This window comes from Nycticebus coucang, chromosome 13, assembly GCF_027406575.1.
Source record: "Nycticebus coucang isolate mNycCou1 chromosome 13, mNycCou1.pri, whole genome shotgun sequence".
In the NCBI taxonomy this organism is placed as follows: domain Eukaryota; kingdom Metazoa; phylum Chordata; class Mammalia; order Primates; family Lorisidae; genus Nycticebus; species Nycticebus coucang.
Genome location: NC_069792.1, coordinates 70,704,617 through 70,721,428, shown reverse-complemented (window position 1 = coordinate 70,721,428; position 16,812 = coordinate 70,704,617). Strand labels below are relative to the sequence as shown.

At 36.3% G+C, this 16,812-nt stretch overlaps 1 protein-coding gene across 1 annotated transcript in view; it reads left to right on the top strand.

The window, feature by feature from the left end:
- EIF3E (eukaryotic translation initiation factor 3 subunit E) overlaps positions 1 to 5,544 on the top strand; it is a 50,229-nt gene extending 44,685 nt beyond the window's left edge. The window contains exons 11-13 of the mRNA XM_053558246.1: positions 3,805 to 3,907; positions 4,219 to 4,353; positions 5,356 to 5,544. Coding sequence (XP_053414221.1) covers positions 3,805 to 3,907; positions 4,219 to 4,353; positions 5,356 to 5,394 — 277 coding nt within the window. The 3' untranslated portion in view covers positions 5,395 to 5,544. The remainder of the gene's footprint in view (positions 1 to 3,804; positions 3,908 to 4,218; positions 4,354 to 5,355) is intronic.
- The last annotated feature ends 11,268 nt before the right edge of the window (positions 5,545 to 16,812 follow it).

Sequence of the window (16,812 nt, the reverse complement as noted above, 5' to 3'; positions counted from 1 at the left end):
AAGAATTATGGATTTTGAAGATATCTTTTGTTACTCATTTAGGTTTTTTTTACTGTATTTTTATGTTACTTTAAAGAAACTGGACTATTACCACATTCTTTAACTTTAGAGCGATTGTTACCTTAGATAGCCTGAGGTGCCATCTAGTAATTTACTAATACTTCTTGGACCTTATTTCAAGTTTTATTTTATTTATTTATTTTTTACTTGAGTAAGTAAAAAATCTGCAAGCACAGTGCAGACAATAAATTTCTAAAGTAGGATTATGGTTGCAAGCACACGGCCATTTTTGAGTCTTGATGTGTATTGCCAAATTGCTCTAGTCATGCTAGAATGTGAGACTTAGAATGTGGATGTAAAAAAAGAGGGATAGAGTATTCTTCTATTCATTGTATTTGTATAGGATGGAATTATGTTTTTTCTTAAAAATGTGGGAAGAAATATTATTTCCTTATGTAAGCTGTTCCCAAACTCCCAGACTAGAGCTGATAAACTTTTTGCAATTCACATAATTCTTTCTACTTTTTCTTCATCAGACACACACTAGTTTATGTATTTGGACACTAGGTGATTGTCTGCCACCCTTACCCCTGAGTTAAACTCTTTAAAGGCTGACAACAGACAATATTTTGTCAGCAGCATCTAACATAGTTTATATTTTTGTTGAGTGAATGACAATAAAGGAAATGAATTGCTTTGTTTTGGCTGGTATATGGCATTTATGAGAATGGCGGGAGCTTGGAATTGAAGCTAAATTGTAGAGTCAGGAATGGTAATTTTGAAGTTTGAATTTTATTCTTTTAGTATAATTGCTCCTTGAAAGTTTTGAAAGGAATTTGGGAATGAACTGGTTACAATATTTGCCTCCAAGGTTTATGCATTCCGTGACCCCGATGCCTGAACCTAAGGGTAGTACCAAACCCTGCATATACCACAGCTTTCTTATACTATGATAAAGTTTAACTTGTAAATCAGGCAAAGTAAGAGATTAACAGCAAATAGTAAAATAGAACATTTATAACAATATACCAGCATCGCTACACTTTCAGTTTGGGACCATTATTAACTAAAATCAGCATTACTTGAAAACAAGAACTGTGATGGGGGACTATCTATATGACAGTTGAGGGGGCTACTAAATAATTGACAGGCAAGGAGTGAATACAGCATGTGCAAAATGTCATCATGCTACTCAGAACAGTATGTAATTTAAAACTTAGGGATTATTTCTGGAGTTTTCCATTTAATATTTTCAGATCATGGTTGACCACGAGTAACTGAAACACAGGAATTGGAACTGCAGACAAGAGGGGGGTGAGTGACTACTAATAGTTGGGTTTTAGAACTGAACTGGGAACCATATAAAATGTTAAGGAGAGACTTATGAGGTAAATTAGTTAGAAAACTAGGAAATAGCAGTGGAGCCTGAACTAGAATAGGAATTAATTGGGCAGTAAATGTTAATCGTCTCCTCTGTGCTGGGCATTGTGCTGCTTACCACTGGATGTATGGCCGTGAACCAGGAAGACAGTACATGCTCTTTGGTTGTGTCCTTGTATACAGTGTACCGTGGAAGCTGATAGTCAGTAAAACAACTTAACTAACTATGAAAAAACAGAGTTGAAGAGCCTTGTAGACAGAGGGCGCAGCATATGGAAAGGTCCTGAGTGGTTAAGAACATGGTGTGTTTGGTGAACAGAGGGGTTTAGTATGGCTGGTAGAGAGAAGAGTCTCTGAAGATAAGAGTAGATTGGTAAGAAACTTTAAAGCAATGATTAAAGAAATAATTGGCCAGCTATAATCCCAGTGCTTTGGGAAGTTGAGATGGGAGAATCACTTGAGGCTAGGAATTCAAAACTAGCCTAAGCAACATAGCATGACCCAATCTTTACCAAACAAAGAAAGCCAGGTGCAGTGGTTCAGTCCCGTAGTCCCAGCTACTCAGAAGACTGAGATGGGAGGATCCTTTGAGGCTGCAGTGAGCTTTAGAGACCTTGAAGATAGGGATTTTAATATATATTTTTTAACAGATTGTTTTATTTATGCTAATCAGTAAAATCATGAATATGTGCTGGAAAATCTGTTCTTACAATTAGCAGCTTCAGGTAAAAGTGACAGACACATATACTTCCTTTGTTAGCACTGATGAGAGTGAAATGTACTTGTTTCTAAAATAAGTCGGACATCAGCAAGAAACACAAGGAGTTTTTCCGGAAGCCATAGGAAACACCAGTTGTAGGAATTTTTTAAAAAAGGACTAATTAAGTAAAATGGATGCTTCTCTGTTTTTAGTGGCTTTTAAAAACTGGGATTAGATAACACTGATAAAGAGATAATAAAGTTTGTCCATGCAAAGTGATAATTGTTGGATTATGCTTGCTATGAATGTGTACTTATAACAAAATTGGTTATTAAAACAATGCTGATAAAGGAGGAAAAAACATAATTTGACATGTAAATCTAGGAAATGTTATGGCTTATTCTATATTTATCTTGTTTTTAATTCCAAACTTCTTATAATTTAAAATAATTATCTTCATAGATTTAGTTTTAGTCTGTTTTGTCGATAGTTTAACTTATTTTTACATTTTGAACAAAACTCTATTAATGAAACGATGGTCAATAAATAGAGATAGCACTGCAATTATATTATGTCCATAAAGATATTTTTATTAACTAGATTGGTTATATTAGGATCAGAAGCTCAGGAATTATATAATTAATTATGCAGTTACTAGTGGCTGTTTTAAAGTTGAGAATTCTGGCAGATCAGAAATTTTAGTTTATAATATTCCAAAGAAGGATTTTGTTGATGATATTCTAGTTGTTTTCATCAAATTAGTGAGCACTAAAATGCTGGATGGCATATGACATCTTTAGTGAAAATAAAGAACAATTGATGTTTGTGTATAAATACCCATATATGCTATCATATATACATACCCATATGTACCATATACTTTTAATTATAAGATACTCTTAAACATTATATTTAATATAATAGATGCTCTTCCATTAGCTGACTGACCGACCTACCCTACCTACCAAGGCTGGTGCTTGCTTTTTAGTCCTATAAATTGAGCGCTGCAACAACCCTCTTTATCCTGATCATAATAATGATACTTATAATAATACATTACTTATAATGTAAGTAGTTATATTACTTATAATAATAATGATGATGGAAATGGTATGTAAGTAGTTGTTATGTTCTATTGGCGCTTTATTTTTTTTATCATTGTATTTTTTTTTAATTGGGTTTATCATTGTATTATTATTAGTAGTAGTATTATTATTTGCTGTTTTTGGCCCAGGCCGGGTTTGAACCTGCCACCTCTGGCATATGGGGCTGGTGCCCCACTCCTTTGAGCCACAGAATCCAACCCATTGTGTTATTTTTTATCGGGGTACCCCCCCACCCCAATATTTTCTATCTGCAGTAAGTTAAATCCACGAATGCAGACCTGTGGATTCAGCAGGCTGAAGGTGCATTGTAAAACATTTTTCTCCTTTAGATCATTATTTGTTGAGCACCTACTAAATGTAAAGTTATGTTCTAGAAACTAGAAAGAATTTCATTAATGTAGAATATGGAACCCTCCCCTCAAGGATCTTACAGTCTGGTTGGTGAAATGCGATATGAGTCATGCGTGATGCAAGACAGTAGGTCCAAACATATGAGCTAGTGAGAGTCTTGAGGGTGACCCAGACATACCTGAAATTCTCTTTGTAGAGTGTGTATCAAACATGTACATAAAAGCTAGGTTTTTAAGCCCCATTAATTAACATTACTGTTTTCATTAGCATGTTGGCAGATAAACTGAACATGACTCCAGAAGAAGCTGAAAGGTGGATTGTGAATTTGATCAGAAATGCAAGACTTGATGCCAAGATTGATTCTAAATTAGTGAGTACAATTGCTGATTATTTTGTACTTTAGGAATTTTTAATTAGGGCATTTACAGTTTTCATTAAGACTTTATCTTGTACAATAGTTCTTTGAAGGCAACAGCACCCTTTTTCTTGCTAGATTTATCTTGTATAATAGTTCTTTGAAGGCAACAGCACCCTTTTTCTTGCTAGATAAGTAATGTCATCTCTATACAGCATAGAAAAATACATGTAGCAGTGATGCAGCCTGTTATATCATGCTCATTGCGTATCTGGGAAGCTTAGTCCTTAACATTAGAGTATCAATTTCCCTCTGTTTCATTTCAGGGTCATGTGGTTATGGGTAACAACGCAGTCTCACCCTATCAGCAAGTGATTGAAAAGACCAAAAGCCTTTCTTTTAGAAGCCAGATGTTGGCCATGAATATTGAGAAGAAACTTAATCAGAATAGTAGATCGGAGGTAAGAACCATACATTTTCTACTCTGTCTGGGATTTAGGAACAATGAAACATAATTCTTACATGAACTTTTTTTGAGAACATAATCAGTATCAGTTGTATCTGATTTTTATTGCTATTTAAAGGTATGAACGTTTTGTTTAAGATTACTAAACTGATATCAGTTTTTTCTTACATGAATTACTATGCATTAGTCAAAGAAACTGAAAAAAAAAATTGTATTCCTAGTTTATTTAACTTTTTTTTCTCCTTTTACTCTTCCTGTGTGACTTCATTAACTCATTTCCTCAGGGTTTTCAACACATCATTTTGATACTGGCAGATGATAACTTACATGTGTAGCCCTCTTTCAAGTACTTGCAATGTGTATTCTTTCTAAAACTAAAGAAATAGTTCTGTAAAAATGTTGATCTTATTATATCTATTAGTGCTGATCTTATACAAATTTTCATTTCTTTCATCTGATGTTCATATGGAAAATAATCCCCCCTTTTGCTAGAGATCCTGCATATTAGATGCTGAAGAACTTGGATGGCCTTATAATTTTGGAATCCTAAACTGTATTTAATATACTGTTTATACATGATTATGTGTAACTAGAGGGTAGAAAGTTATTAGGAAGCAGTTGTGGAACTTTTAGGGACAGATTGGTGTACTTAGAATAGTCAAAAGAGAAAGATGCAAGTCTAGAATAGCTGAACCCAGAAAATAACATTTACTTGTTTTTTTTTTTCTTTATGCTTCAGGATCAATTTGTATTCATTATTATTTCAGTGTTTGGTGATAACTAATTGTTACATTTTGTAAATGGTTTAAAAGTATATATTTTGATGTGCTTCATTTGTTCTAAGTGGAACATCTGACATTTAGTAATTGTAGGATTTAAGATCTTAAGCTGGTTCAACCAGAGTAGTGCTAAAGTAAATGCTGTGTCATTTTCTTCTGTTACCTGTTTCAGAAGGTATTTTCTTTTCACCCTGTCGATTTCTCTCTGCCTCTTTTAGGCTCCTAACTGGGCAACTCAAGACTCTGGCTTCTACTGAAGAACTATAAAGAAAAGATAAAAACATTCTATAAAAGAAAATGAAATAATAAAACCATTATATAGTAAGGGGTGACATACATTTTAGAAACAATTAAATATTGAATACAAATTTGGAGAATTTGAATAAAATTGTCTATGATTCATTTTATTTTGCTATGAATTTTCTCATATGTGCAAGTGTGTTGTTTCTTTTTAAGTTTTTATTTTAGAATAAGGAAGTTATGAAAATAATACAGAGAGGTCCAACCCAGTTTACCCAGTTTTTCATCTTCCATTACTATAGTACAATATGAAAATCAGGATACTGACATCCATACAATGTGTGTAGTAGTTCTGTGCCATTTTATCACATGTAGATTTGCATGACCAACACTTTGATCAAGATAGAGCTGTCATCATCACAGAGATCTCTGGCATGCTACTCTTTTGTGGCCACACCCATCCCTGCCAGGTCTAACTCCTGACGATCATTAATCTGTTCTTCATCTCTGTAATTTTGTCATTATGAGAATTTTCTATAAATGGAATTATACAACATGTAACCTTTTAAGATTAGCTCTTTTTATTCATCATGATGTCCTTGTGATCTCAGTTGTCATGTACATCAGCAGTTAGTTCATTTTTATTGCTGAATATTCCCTGGTATTGATGTACCACATTGTTTAACCCTGTACCTGTTGAAGGCTATTTTAGTTGTTTCCAGTTAGGGTCTGTTACAAATACAGCTGTTGTTCCTTATTTTCTTAAAGTGGCTTCTTAGTCACCTACTGTACAGTTACAGAGACTAAATAGGAATATAATTTCAATTTAACAAATTCCTCTCTAAATGTTACATACATCCACACTGTTTGCTAGTAACCTACAGTATTTAAGAAATATAAAGTCTTCATACATAGACTCTCTCTTAATGTAGAAGTGGTTAGATTTTTCACTTTGGTTAAACTACAACCCAGTCAGATAATAGAAATTTCTGTTCCTGCTTTCAAGAAGTGGTACAAAGATAAATGCATGTCGTGCCACCCTCATTGTACAGTTAAGTTTAGAGACTGCAGTAGTTAAATTGTATCTGTCATTGACAAAGCATAGAGACCTCCCAGTACTAAACTTAGAGCAGGGGTCCACAAACTTTTTCTGTAGAAAGCCAGATATTAAGTATCTTAGGCTTTGCAGGCCATATGTTCTCTGTTACAACTATTCAATTCTGTCCTGTAGCACAAGAGCAGCCTTTGTATGTAAATGAATGCCGGTGGCTGTGTTCCAATAAAACTATTTACAAAAACAGGCTAAGGGCCAGATTTGTCTCACCTGCTATGGTTTCCAACGACTTGGGGTGTTGGTACTTCTAAGCTATAGTCCAAAAGTACTGAAACTAAAGGAAAAATGACTGGTCATGGTAAGCCAAGTGATAATTACTTATTCTTCTGTGGCCAGTGTTGTAAAAATGCCAAGTGTAGGGCAGAGAAAAATACATAGATATATAAAGAGGCGTATTGGTAGTATAAAATGGCCAAGATTTATGGAGAAAGTATCAAAGAGTGACTTCACTAACAAGGTAGGCCCTTGTTATGTGTAGGAGCTAATTCTATGCATCAGTAGTCCCAATTTATAACAAATAGAGCTATAGTTACATACAAAACTATGTAAAATGTCATGCATTACCAAGGTGATGTAGAAATGAGAAGGATGTTACAATCCCCATCATTCCCTCTTCCATAACCCAAGGGCCAAAAGTTCTTCTATAGAGGTATGATTAATATTCACTGTTTATTTTTAAAGACTATAGCTCAACCAAGCCACATTAATAGCAAACAAAGATTTCTAGATGATTACTTAGACCACATTTTAAAAGGGTTATTAATTATGCCCTAATGGACTAGGAAAAACCCAGGTAAGAAATACAGGACGGTAATAGTAAACATTTACCATGTCTTGGGCATTTTCATGCCCTCTGTTTTTCTGAGTGACCATAAAGAGAAAGACCGAACTGTGTTTGGATGTTTTACTTAACGCCTGGAAGTACTGAAAGTTGGTTGATGTTATTTCTATGAGACTGATGAGAAAGCATACTCACATGGTTGCCCAAGGTCCTACCTGCTAAACTTTAAAACAAGGAATAGAAAATGATTTCTTGTATGTCACGCTGCCCCTCACATCATTGTTGCTTTGTTTGTAATCCTTTCAGATTAAATTTGCAAAGATTCAGGGGGTACCTGTTAGTAAGTTGTGAATGAACATGTTTATCTACCAAACTCATCTGGTCTCAGCCATTATCTTCCCATGAAAGCAAAGGGTACTCCATTTTTTCTACTGATGATAATCATTGGCTAACCGTGACCCTACAAAGATACTTATTAGAATACACAAAACTCTGAAGTACATCTCTTACTATTTTCTGTTTATATCCTGCTCCTTCAAGGTCATCCATCGTATGAATAAGTAATGCTCACTTTTTCTGCCACTTTGTTTTTCACATACTCCTGCCCTTTGAACTTGAAAGGTGATGCCACTATGGATTACTAGTATCAGTTGGAAAAAATGCACATATAACTAATGGCCGTTCAGTTTATTGTTAAAATGACATTTTGGTTTTTTTTTGTTTGTTTGGTACTTTTTTTGTTGTTGTTGTTGGGGATTCATTGAGGGTACAATAAGCCAGGTTACACTTATTGTATTTATTAGGTAAAGTCCCTCTAGCAATCTAAAATGACCTTTTGAAGTCTATATTAAAAACTAATTGGTTCTGGGTTAACATTAAGTTTTGATGACAGGTAAAATGTTCCAATAAGGTATGGAGCACAAAATAAGTACTTCATAATTTTCTTGTTCTTTTTTTTTCCCTTCAGTAAATAATGAGACTCTTCTATGTGACAGCAGCTTTTACAAGTTTTTACAAGCACATCAAAGAACAAGCATTCGTGAAGCTTATTTTTAAAAAGTTGCTATAGCCGGACATGGGGCTCACACCTGTAATCCCAACAGTTTGGGAGGTATGCAGGAAGATGCCTTGAGCCCAGGAGTTCAAGACCAGCCCGGACAATAGAATGAGACCCTATCTTTAAAAATAATTGAAAAATTAGCCAGGCATTGCAATGCACACCAATAATCCAGCTGTTTGAAATCTGCAGCAGGAGGATGACTTGAGCTTGAGTTTGAGGCTGTAGTGACTGGTAATCACACCACTACAACCTGGGTGACAGAGCAAGACCTTGTCTCAAAAACAAGTTGTGGTCTTGGGCGGTGCCTGTGGCTCAGTCGGTAAGGCGCCGGCCCCATATACTGAGGGTGGCGGGTTCAAACTCTACCCCGGCTGAACTGCAACCAAAACATAGCTGGGTGTTGTGGCGGGTGCCTGTAGTCCCAGCTACTCGGGAGGCTGAAGCAAGAGAATCGCTTAAGCCCAGGAGTTGGAGGTTGCTGTGAGCTGTGTGATGCCATGGCACTCTACCGAGGGCCATAAAGTGAGACTCTATCTCTACAAAAAAAAAAAAAAAAAGTTGTGGTCTTTATTTTTTTAATGCATTCATAAACATGTTTATGCTTTTTCTTAATACACAAATACACATGTATACACACACAGAGTTGACACTTGAACAATGCAGGGGTTACGGATGCTGTCGTACGCTACCAAATCCATATATAACTTGACTCCCCCCAAATTTTACTAATAGCCTATTCACTGGAAGCCTTACCAGTAACAAATAGTTAACATGTTTTGTATGTCATATGTTTTACATACTGCATTCTAAGAATAAAGCTAGAGAAAATAAAATGTTATTAGGAAAATCATAAATAAGGGAAGATATGTCTACTGTTAAGTGGAAGTGGGTCATCTTGAGGGTCTTCATCTTGTCATCTAGATGTTGAGTAGGCTGAGGAGAAGGAGGAAGAGGAGGGGTCCATCTTGCTGTCCTGGGGGGGTCGGGGGCAAGGTGGCAGAAGAGGTAAGAGAGGCAGGCATGTTTTGTGTGACTTTAGAGAAATACATTGTAATTTCTGACTCGTTTTTTCATTTATTTAAAAATATTTTTATTAATAGATGGTACCAGCCCTTCCTTATGTGCTTTATTCAGTGTCCATACCAAAGGGTCTACATCATAAAAGAAGTCAAAAGATTCTTGAATAATCAGAACCCTTCTGCCATGTGGTGTCCAACCTCAGAGCCCATGGGCCACAGACAGGTTATATGAGGCGTGTTTTGCTTATCAGTGGTATTAGATATTGTGAAAATTGGGCATGCACCTTTTTTTGCTCATCAGCTTTCATTAATGTTTGTGTCTTTAATGTGTAGTCCAAGACAACTCTTCTTCCCCTGTGCAGTAGAAGGAAAAAAGATTGGAGACCCCTGGAATGTCACTCTTCCTCATCTGGTACTTGCTCGGAAGCACTCATCAACATCAAGTTGTCTTCTTTTCATTGCTCTACTGTGGCTTATTAGCTCTTGAATTTCTCCACAATCCATAACTTGGAAACCTCCCTTCACCCCAGCGCCTGCCTTTTTTGCGGTACCCACAATCTCTTAACATGATTTGCCATATTGGCTCTGCTATAAATCCTGTGGAGTTGTGCTCAACATCTGGACACAATTTTCTCTAGCAGAAACTTACTGCTTCAGGCTTGATAACTTTTCTCAGCTTCTTGATGACTTTCACGGATTTTTCTGTAACAATAATGTCGTTTTCAATGGTGTAATTCTTGCAAATTTTCATGATGTTCTCTCTGCTAGACAATACTTTGCATAAAGCATTATGTCTAATAAACCTTAAAGGTCCTTCTGACCTCCTGATCTAGAGGCAGAATTAGAGCCATTGTGTTGGAGGGTAAGTAGACCACTTTGAGGCCTTTGGTATTTAACGCAAAGACTTTTGGGAGGCCTTTGGCATTGTCTTACATATCAAAAGAAAAGGCAGACCCTTACCATCAGGGTACTTCTTGACTTCAAGGACAAAATACCAATTCAGAAAAAGTGTGTAAATTGTCTACATCTCCTTATGCAGCCAAAAGGCTGGCAGCTGCCATTTATCTTTTATCTCCAGGACTCTGGGTGAGTGGCTTTATGGATAATGACAGTCCTGATCATAAACCAGGCTGTATTTGCACAAAACAGTAGTTAACCTCAGCCTTCCTGTCTTAAATCATGGTGCTCACTTCTCTTCCTCACTAGCAAATATCCTTTTGTGACTTTTTCCCCCCCACAATAAGGCACTTTTTATTAAAAACCTGTTCATTAAAAATCTGTTCAGGCAGATACCCTTTCTCTTCAATGATTTTCTTAATGACATCTGGGAACTCAGCTGCTGCTGCTTGGTTGACAGAAGCTGCTTCTGTTAACTGGACATCTTTTTAAGCCAAACCTCTTTCTGAAATGATCAAACCATCCTTTGCTGACATTAAATTCTCCAGCTTTTAGATCCTTCATGTTTTAACTTGTCATGTAATGACTTTGCTTTTTCTGGAATATGCCTTTCTTATAGCAATCCTGCACCTACATAAAAGCTGTCTTTTCAATATGAGATAACAAATTATTTTACGTAGGGCGGTGCTTGTGGCTCAAAGGAGTAGGGTGCTGGCACCATGTGCCAGAGTTGGTGGGTTCAAACCCAGCCCTGGCCAAAAACTGTAAAAAAAAAAATTATTTTACATAAAGTGCCAGGTTTTTGCAGCCTGCTGGTGTAATAACGATGGCTTTCTGAATTTACATTTTTCACAGTGGTCCTTCCAATGGATTAATGTATCTGGGAATGGTGGGCACCCGTAGTTGCACACCTCAGTCTATGTATGGCCTGTCTCAAGCAATTCCACTTTTTCTTGTGATGTCATGAATTTTCTCTGCTTGGGAGCACTTTATATAGTGCTGCTCATGGTGTTATTTGAGGTATCCAGTATTGCACTAAACACAATGAAAAATACGCGAGAACCCTAGGAGATCACTTTTGACTGCAATATACAACTTAGTGGGACTGCGCACTAGATGATTAGCATCACGTGACATTTGAAGTACATAAAAAACCAGCGTTAGGAGGTGGCTACAAAATTATCAGAGTAGTATGGAATGTACTACAGTTAAGTTTATTATTTAATCTTTGCATTTGTTTACATTTCTCTCAATCACAAATAGCACAATGTATGGTCTCTAAGTTTTGATGAATTTTAACTTAATAATAGATCTGTGTATATTTTATAGTAGTAAAAGACTAGTATCTACTTATATTTTATGCATTGACAACATAACTTTTTCTTAATTTTTTCAATCTTCCTAGGCTATGTGGTTCATCTTTGAGTTTTTTCAAATTACATTGTTTAAAGATCAATTGTAGCTGGTTGGTGCCTGCTCTCCACTGTCATTTTCATTTGTTTGTGGATGGTGTCTGTCTTACTCAGTACTGAATCGCTAATCTCAGGCCCTTAGGCTTATCTTAGACCCTAAATAAATTATTGAGTGAATCGATGACTGAATCTTTGGAATGGTATAATGGAAAAAATGTGGACTTGAAGGTAAAAGATCAAAAAACAAATGTACTTGTCAGAAAACTTTAATTTCTGTTATTGTCAGGTAATCTTGACTAGAATTATATATTTCTTATTCCCTGATTTCCTAATCTGTCTAATGACAATGTTTACTGCTTTGGTGCCTGGCTATTTGGGGTTAAGCACCAGTAAGTAAATAAAGAAACAAAAAGCCCCACACACCACTTCCCTCTCGGATCTCACTTCACTCCTTGAGTTTAGAACTGTGACAGAGGTGGAGCACAATGGCTCATGCCTGTAATCCTAGCACTCTGGATGGTTTGAGCTAACAAGTTTGAGACCAGCAGGAGGAAGACCCGTCTCTACTTAAAACAGAAAAACGGAGGCAAGAGGATCACTTGAGCCCTAGAGTTGGAGGTTGTTGTGAGCTATGATGACACCGTGGCACTCTACCCAGGCTGACAACTTGAGACTTTGTCTCATAAATAAATAATAAAATAAATAAGTAAATAAACCTGTGACAGACACACACATATAACAGTATGATAAGTATCACCATACGTGAAAACATCAGCAAGTGCTGTTGTAAGGTACATTCTTTTTACGGTTAAAATCAGTTGAGGACTTGATAAAATCATCAAGATATGGCAATTTTTGCAAAGTTTCATGAAAATTATCTTTCTCTTGGTCTTGATGCTGTCTTGGTAAGGAAGTAAAAACAGAGAGAGGCGGATATACTAATGATCCTGGATGTCCTCCCTCCACTCACCTACCCAGTTGTCAGGACAAAGCTGGACTGCATACAAAACATAATCCTCCCAGCGCCTGTTGTTTGCCAGCCTATGGTTGATCCCCAAATATGACCGCTGTCTTGCTTTTCAGCGGGTGGATATGTGAACAAAGCACAGTGGCACAGGTATCCTCAAATGCCCTTGAAGTACCTTGAAGAGGTCACTTGGGAAGTGAACCCTTTTGGTTCTCATGCCACTGCTAACAACAGGACCGATTGAAAGCCTAAATCGGGTTTGCCCAGCAGTAAGAAGAGTAGTCAAGGTCAAGGCCAAACTATCTGCAAGAGGGAAATGTTTAAAGCTTCAAATAGCTTTAAAAAGACTCTTCAAAAAGACAGCCGACTGTTGAACGATTCCTTGTTTCCCTTGCATAATTTACTCCCATGCATTTTTAATTCTCTCAGTGATCAAGCCGTCCTCTGAAAGAGTGCTAACTTCTTGGAGGGGTAGCACAAACACTGTTATGTTTTGTTAATTTTTCATCTCATGTATTTAATAAACTGTTTGACTGTTAGAATCTGTAAGAAATAACATTAATCTAAGGCATCTCCTATTTTGGTTCTGGAACTGTGACTCTTGTGCCAACTTCCATTTAGTCTGATGAGATTGGAAGAATTGTGCCAGATTGATTCATTTTGTTTTTAAGTGTTGTGAAGACAATTGAGGAGTGAGGAGATGTTGTTTGAAGTTGACATTTTGAACTGGGAAATAGCTCAGATACTTAGGCAGTGTTCCAGGTAAATAAGCTAAGTATACTTAAATGTGTTTGTGTGTCTAATTGCTTAGAAGTATACCTGTAAGATTCCACTCTGATTGGTGCTGGAAGGCAGTAGTTTGAGGACCAGAGGCATGGCTTATGTACAGAATGACATGGAAAAAATATAATTAGATCCCAGAAAGACAGTCTTGTTTAAACAGGATTTAAAATCTGGCAGCTCTCCTAGGAGAATAAAAAACAATTGGATTGCATTTGTTTGTGGATATTTTTTATCTTGCCTTTACATTGCTGGTTAGGCATAGTAAGTATAATTTGTTCACTTTGTATTCCCTAAACAGAAGGCATTGTAAGAGATATATAGTAGATGTTTACTTGTTCACTGTCTACTTGCTTAGGTAGGGAGGTGATGTTTGTGAAATATTAAAGCCCCAGTAAGATAGAAAGAACACAGCAATAATGGTGCCTGAGTCCCTCTACTGAGGGAGTATGCAGCTTTTCATTTCATTTTAAAAACAAATGGTCTGCATGAAAAGGAAGCACATTATTATTAATAGCTATAAAGGTCTTTCTTCATTTGGCTAGTTGGGCCAGAGCTATTGGTCCCTCTCTGCATAAGCCAGTGAGTGTTTCTGCACTCTGCGCCACAGATTTGCACCTTGAACCTTTGCCAGCTGTTTCCTAAGTCCACGCCCTTGGAGAGGGAGACCTCAAAAGAGTGCAGATAGATCCATTTAAAAGCAGCACAACTTTTTAAAGCAACGTAAAGCATAAGGCATGAACCCTTCATGGCAGATCAAAAGTATTATGTTTGTGTATTTGAAGGTCAATGCGTTTGTACCACTTGTGCTGCTATATGATAGGAACAAAAGTGAAGAAACTGTGACAAACTTGGATAATGGAGCTTTTCTCATCATTTTTATTATCATTTTGCTGTAATTTACCTACGAAGTTAAATTTCTGCTGTCAAGTGACTATTACCAGGACTAGAGAATAGTGGTTGGAATGTAGATAATTTCACTGACTCAGAAATCGTCAAGAGCTGTACATAAGCAGTGTGCCTGGTGTGTTAATAGATGACGTGATTAGATGATATTCTTAGTTGTCTAGCTCTCTCCCCCTGGGATTTGCCCTGGAACTGTGTCTACTTCTTTGAGGATTTGAAGGGCTCAAATGAGATTTCACTAACAATCAATAATGCTTTTTTGCTTTATAATTTCACTTTTACTTAACAGTCACCTGTCTTGATTTACATTATTTCAGGTGAGTTTCAGAACGACCTTATAAAATATGTTGGGCTTAATCTTAAGGTTTACCTAGTTGGCCATTTGGCAACTTTTTCCTCATCTGACCATTAGCGACTTAAGGAAATCTGAGAACAGTTGACTATAAAGTGAAAAATACATATATAATGCCATACTCACAAAATTATGTCTTTTATAAGATGCTACATTCTTTATTAGAAAACAGGGTAAAAGTTTGGGTGGGATATCAACCATCAGTATTTAAAAAAATAATTGAAACAGTTTGTTCTTTTCTAGAGCATCTAATGAAAGAAAGTAAAAGAACTCCCTTTGGCATCTCTGAATATTTGAATAGACAACAAGGAAGAACTGTAGCTTTTATTTTTTGTTTTAGCTAAATTATCTTAAGAACACTCTGCTCTAACATAGGAATGCCAGTGGAACAAAAGATGGTAACACAAGATGCACCAGGAGACTCGAGGTTTTGTGTGTTTGAAACTTACATTCTACTATAATGACTAAATTGTAGAGAAGAAAAACTAATGTGTGTGTGTTTTTTTTAAATTTACCCAATGTTTTTTCTGGTTCTGTCTTCTAGGAGTGAACAAACTCCTTTTGTTTTTTGTTTGCTTGTTTGTTTTAAAAAGCTCACTGTTACATTTTATAAAGCAAGATAAGATGAGACAAAATGAAAAAGTTATATTAGAACTTTAAATGTTTGTAAGTATTTGATTTGCTCAAAATAGAAATGCCAAAGGAATATTAAGGTACAAAGTGGTACGCAGGGTTTCTTTCTAAGTAATTTATTTAAATTGGTAGGGTTTTTTAAAATCGTTCAACTTTTAGTTTTATTAGAAGAGTGAAGTAAGTACAGTGTTATCAGCTGAATAGCAATTGAGGTCTCGATGTTTAAAAGAACATAGATTTCTTCTTACAAACTTGATTTTGATTTTAATTCAAGAATAATTATGCTGGATTGTTATGTATGACTGGACAAAAAAACATGCGGTTGTATGCTTTGGCATATGTTTTTCCAAATTTTTCAGTGATACTCATGATAACCAACAACAGAAATTTAGATTGGAAGGTCTTTTTCTGTACCAGATTCTAATCACACCCTAAGAAAAATTCCAACACCTACTGGTTCTTTTTGGTTGAAGACTTTATGTGTATACATGTCAATGACTTTTAATGGTGCAGAATAGGGACATGAAATTCAGAAGAATAAACTTTCAGAGCACCATCAAATAATACCTGCAAAATAACATGTTCCTTTCTAGCACTATTGCTGTTATTAGAAAGGGATTTGGGGGCTCTGTGCTTGTAGCTCAGTGGCTAGGGTGCCAACTATATACACCAGAGCTGGCGGGTTCAAATCCAGCCCAGGCTCGCCAAACAACAATGACAACTACAACCAAAAAATAGCCGGGAGTTGTGGCGAGTGCCTGTAGTCCCAGCTACTTGGGAGGCTGAGGCAAGAGAATTGCTTAAGCCCAAGAGTTTGAGGTTGCTGTGAGCTGTGATGCCACGGCACTCTACCAAGGGCAACATAGTGAGACTCTGTCTCAAAAAAAAGAAAGGGATTTGGGCAAGTAATAATAAATTGATTAAAAATGTTTTATAATAGACTTTTTTCTATCATTCATGTTTATAGCTGTCTCCTGAGAGCAGAATTAAAATTATAAACCATAGTTTGAACATGTATCATTACCATAAAGGAAAAGAAGGAGCATATATGCGCACGCATGTACTTACACACACACTCTCTCTTATAGAAACTCTGGATTCTAGTATCAAACCGAGATGCGAGTGTTGTGCAATCAACAAAACACTGTTGTGCAATAATTAAGGAATTTTAAACTGAAGATTAAATTGGAATGTTGTTATAAACATAAGGAAAATGGCCAACATTTTTCTTTGTATCAAAAGAAAATTAATTTCTAAAAATAAGCACCCTCTTTGTGATGACCCTTTAAAATAGTTTTAAGTAATTCCATTCAGGATGAGCCTTTAGCTCTGCAGCCCTTTGCTGTTGTAAGTGGTTTGCTCTTTGATCCTGCAGCCTTTAATCAGGTGTGTACCAACAAGAGGGAAGCCTTGTGTAGCAGTATCAGGCTCTGAGTCCCTCTGCTGCACTGGGTCCCAAACGGTGTATTTTCATGGATGAATTTAAGGAAATACTGGTTATAGTCAGTTCTCAT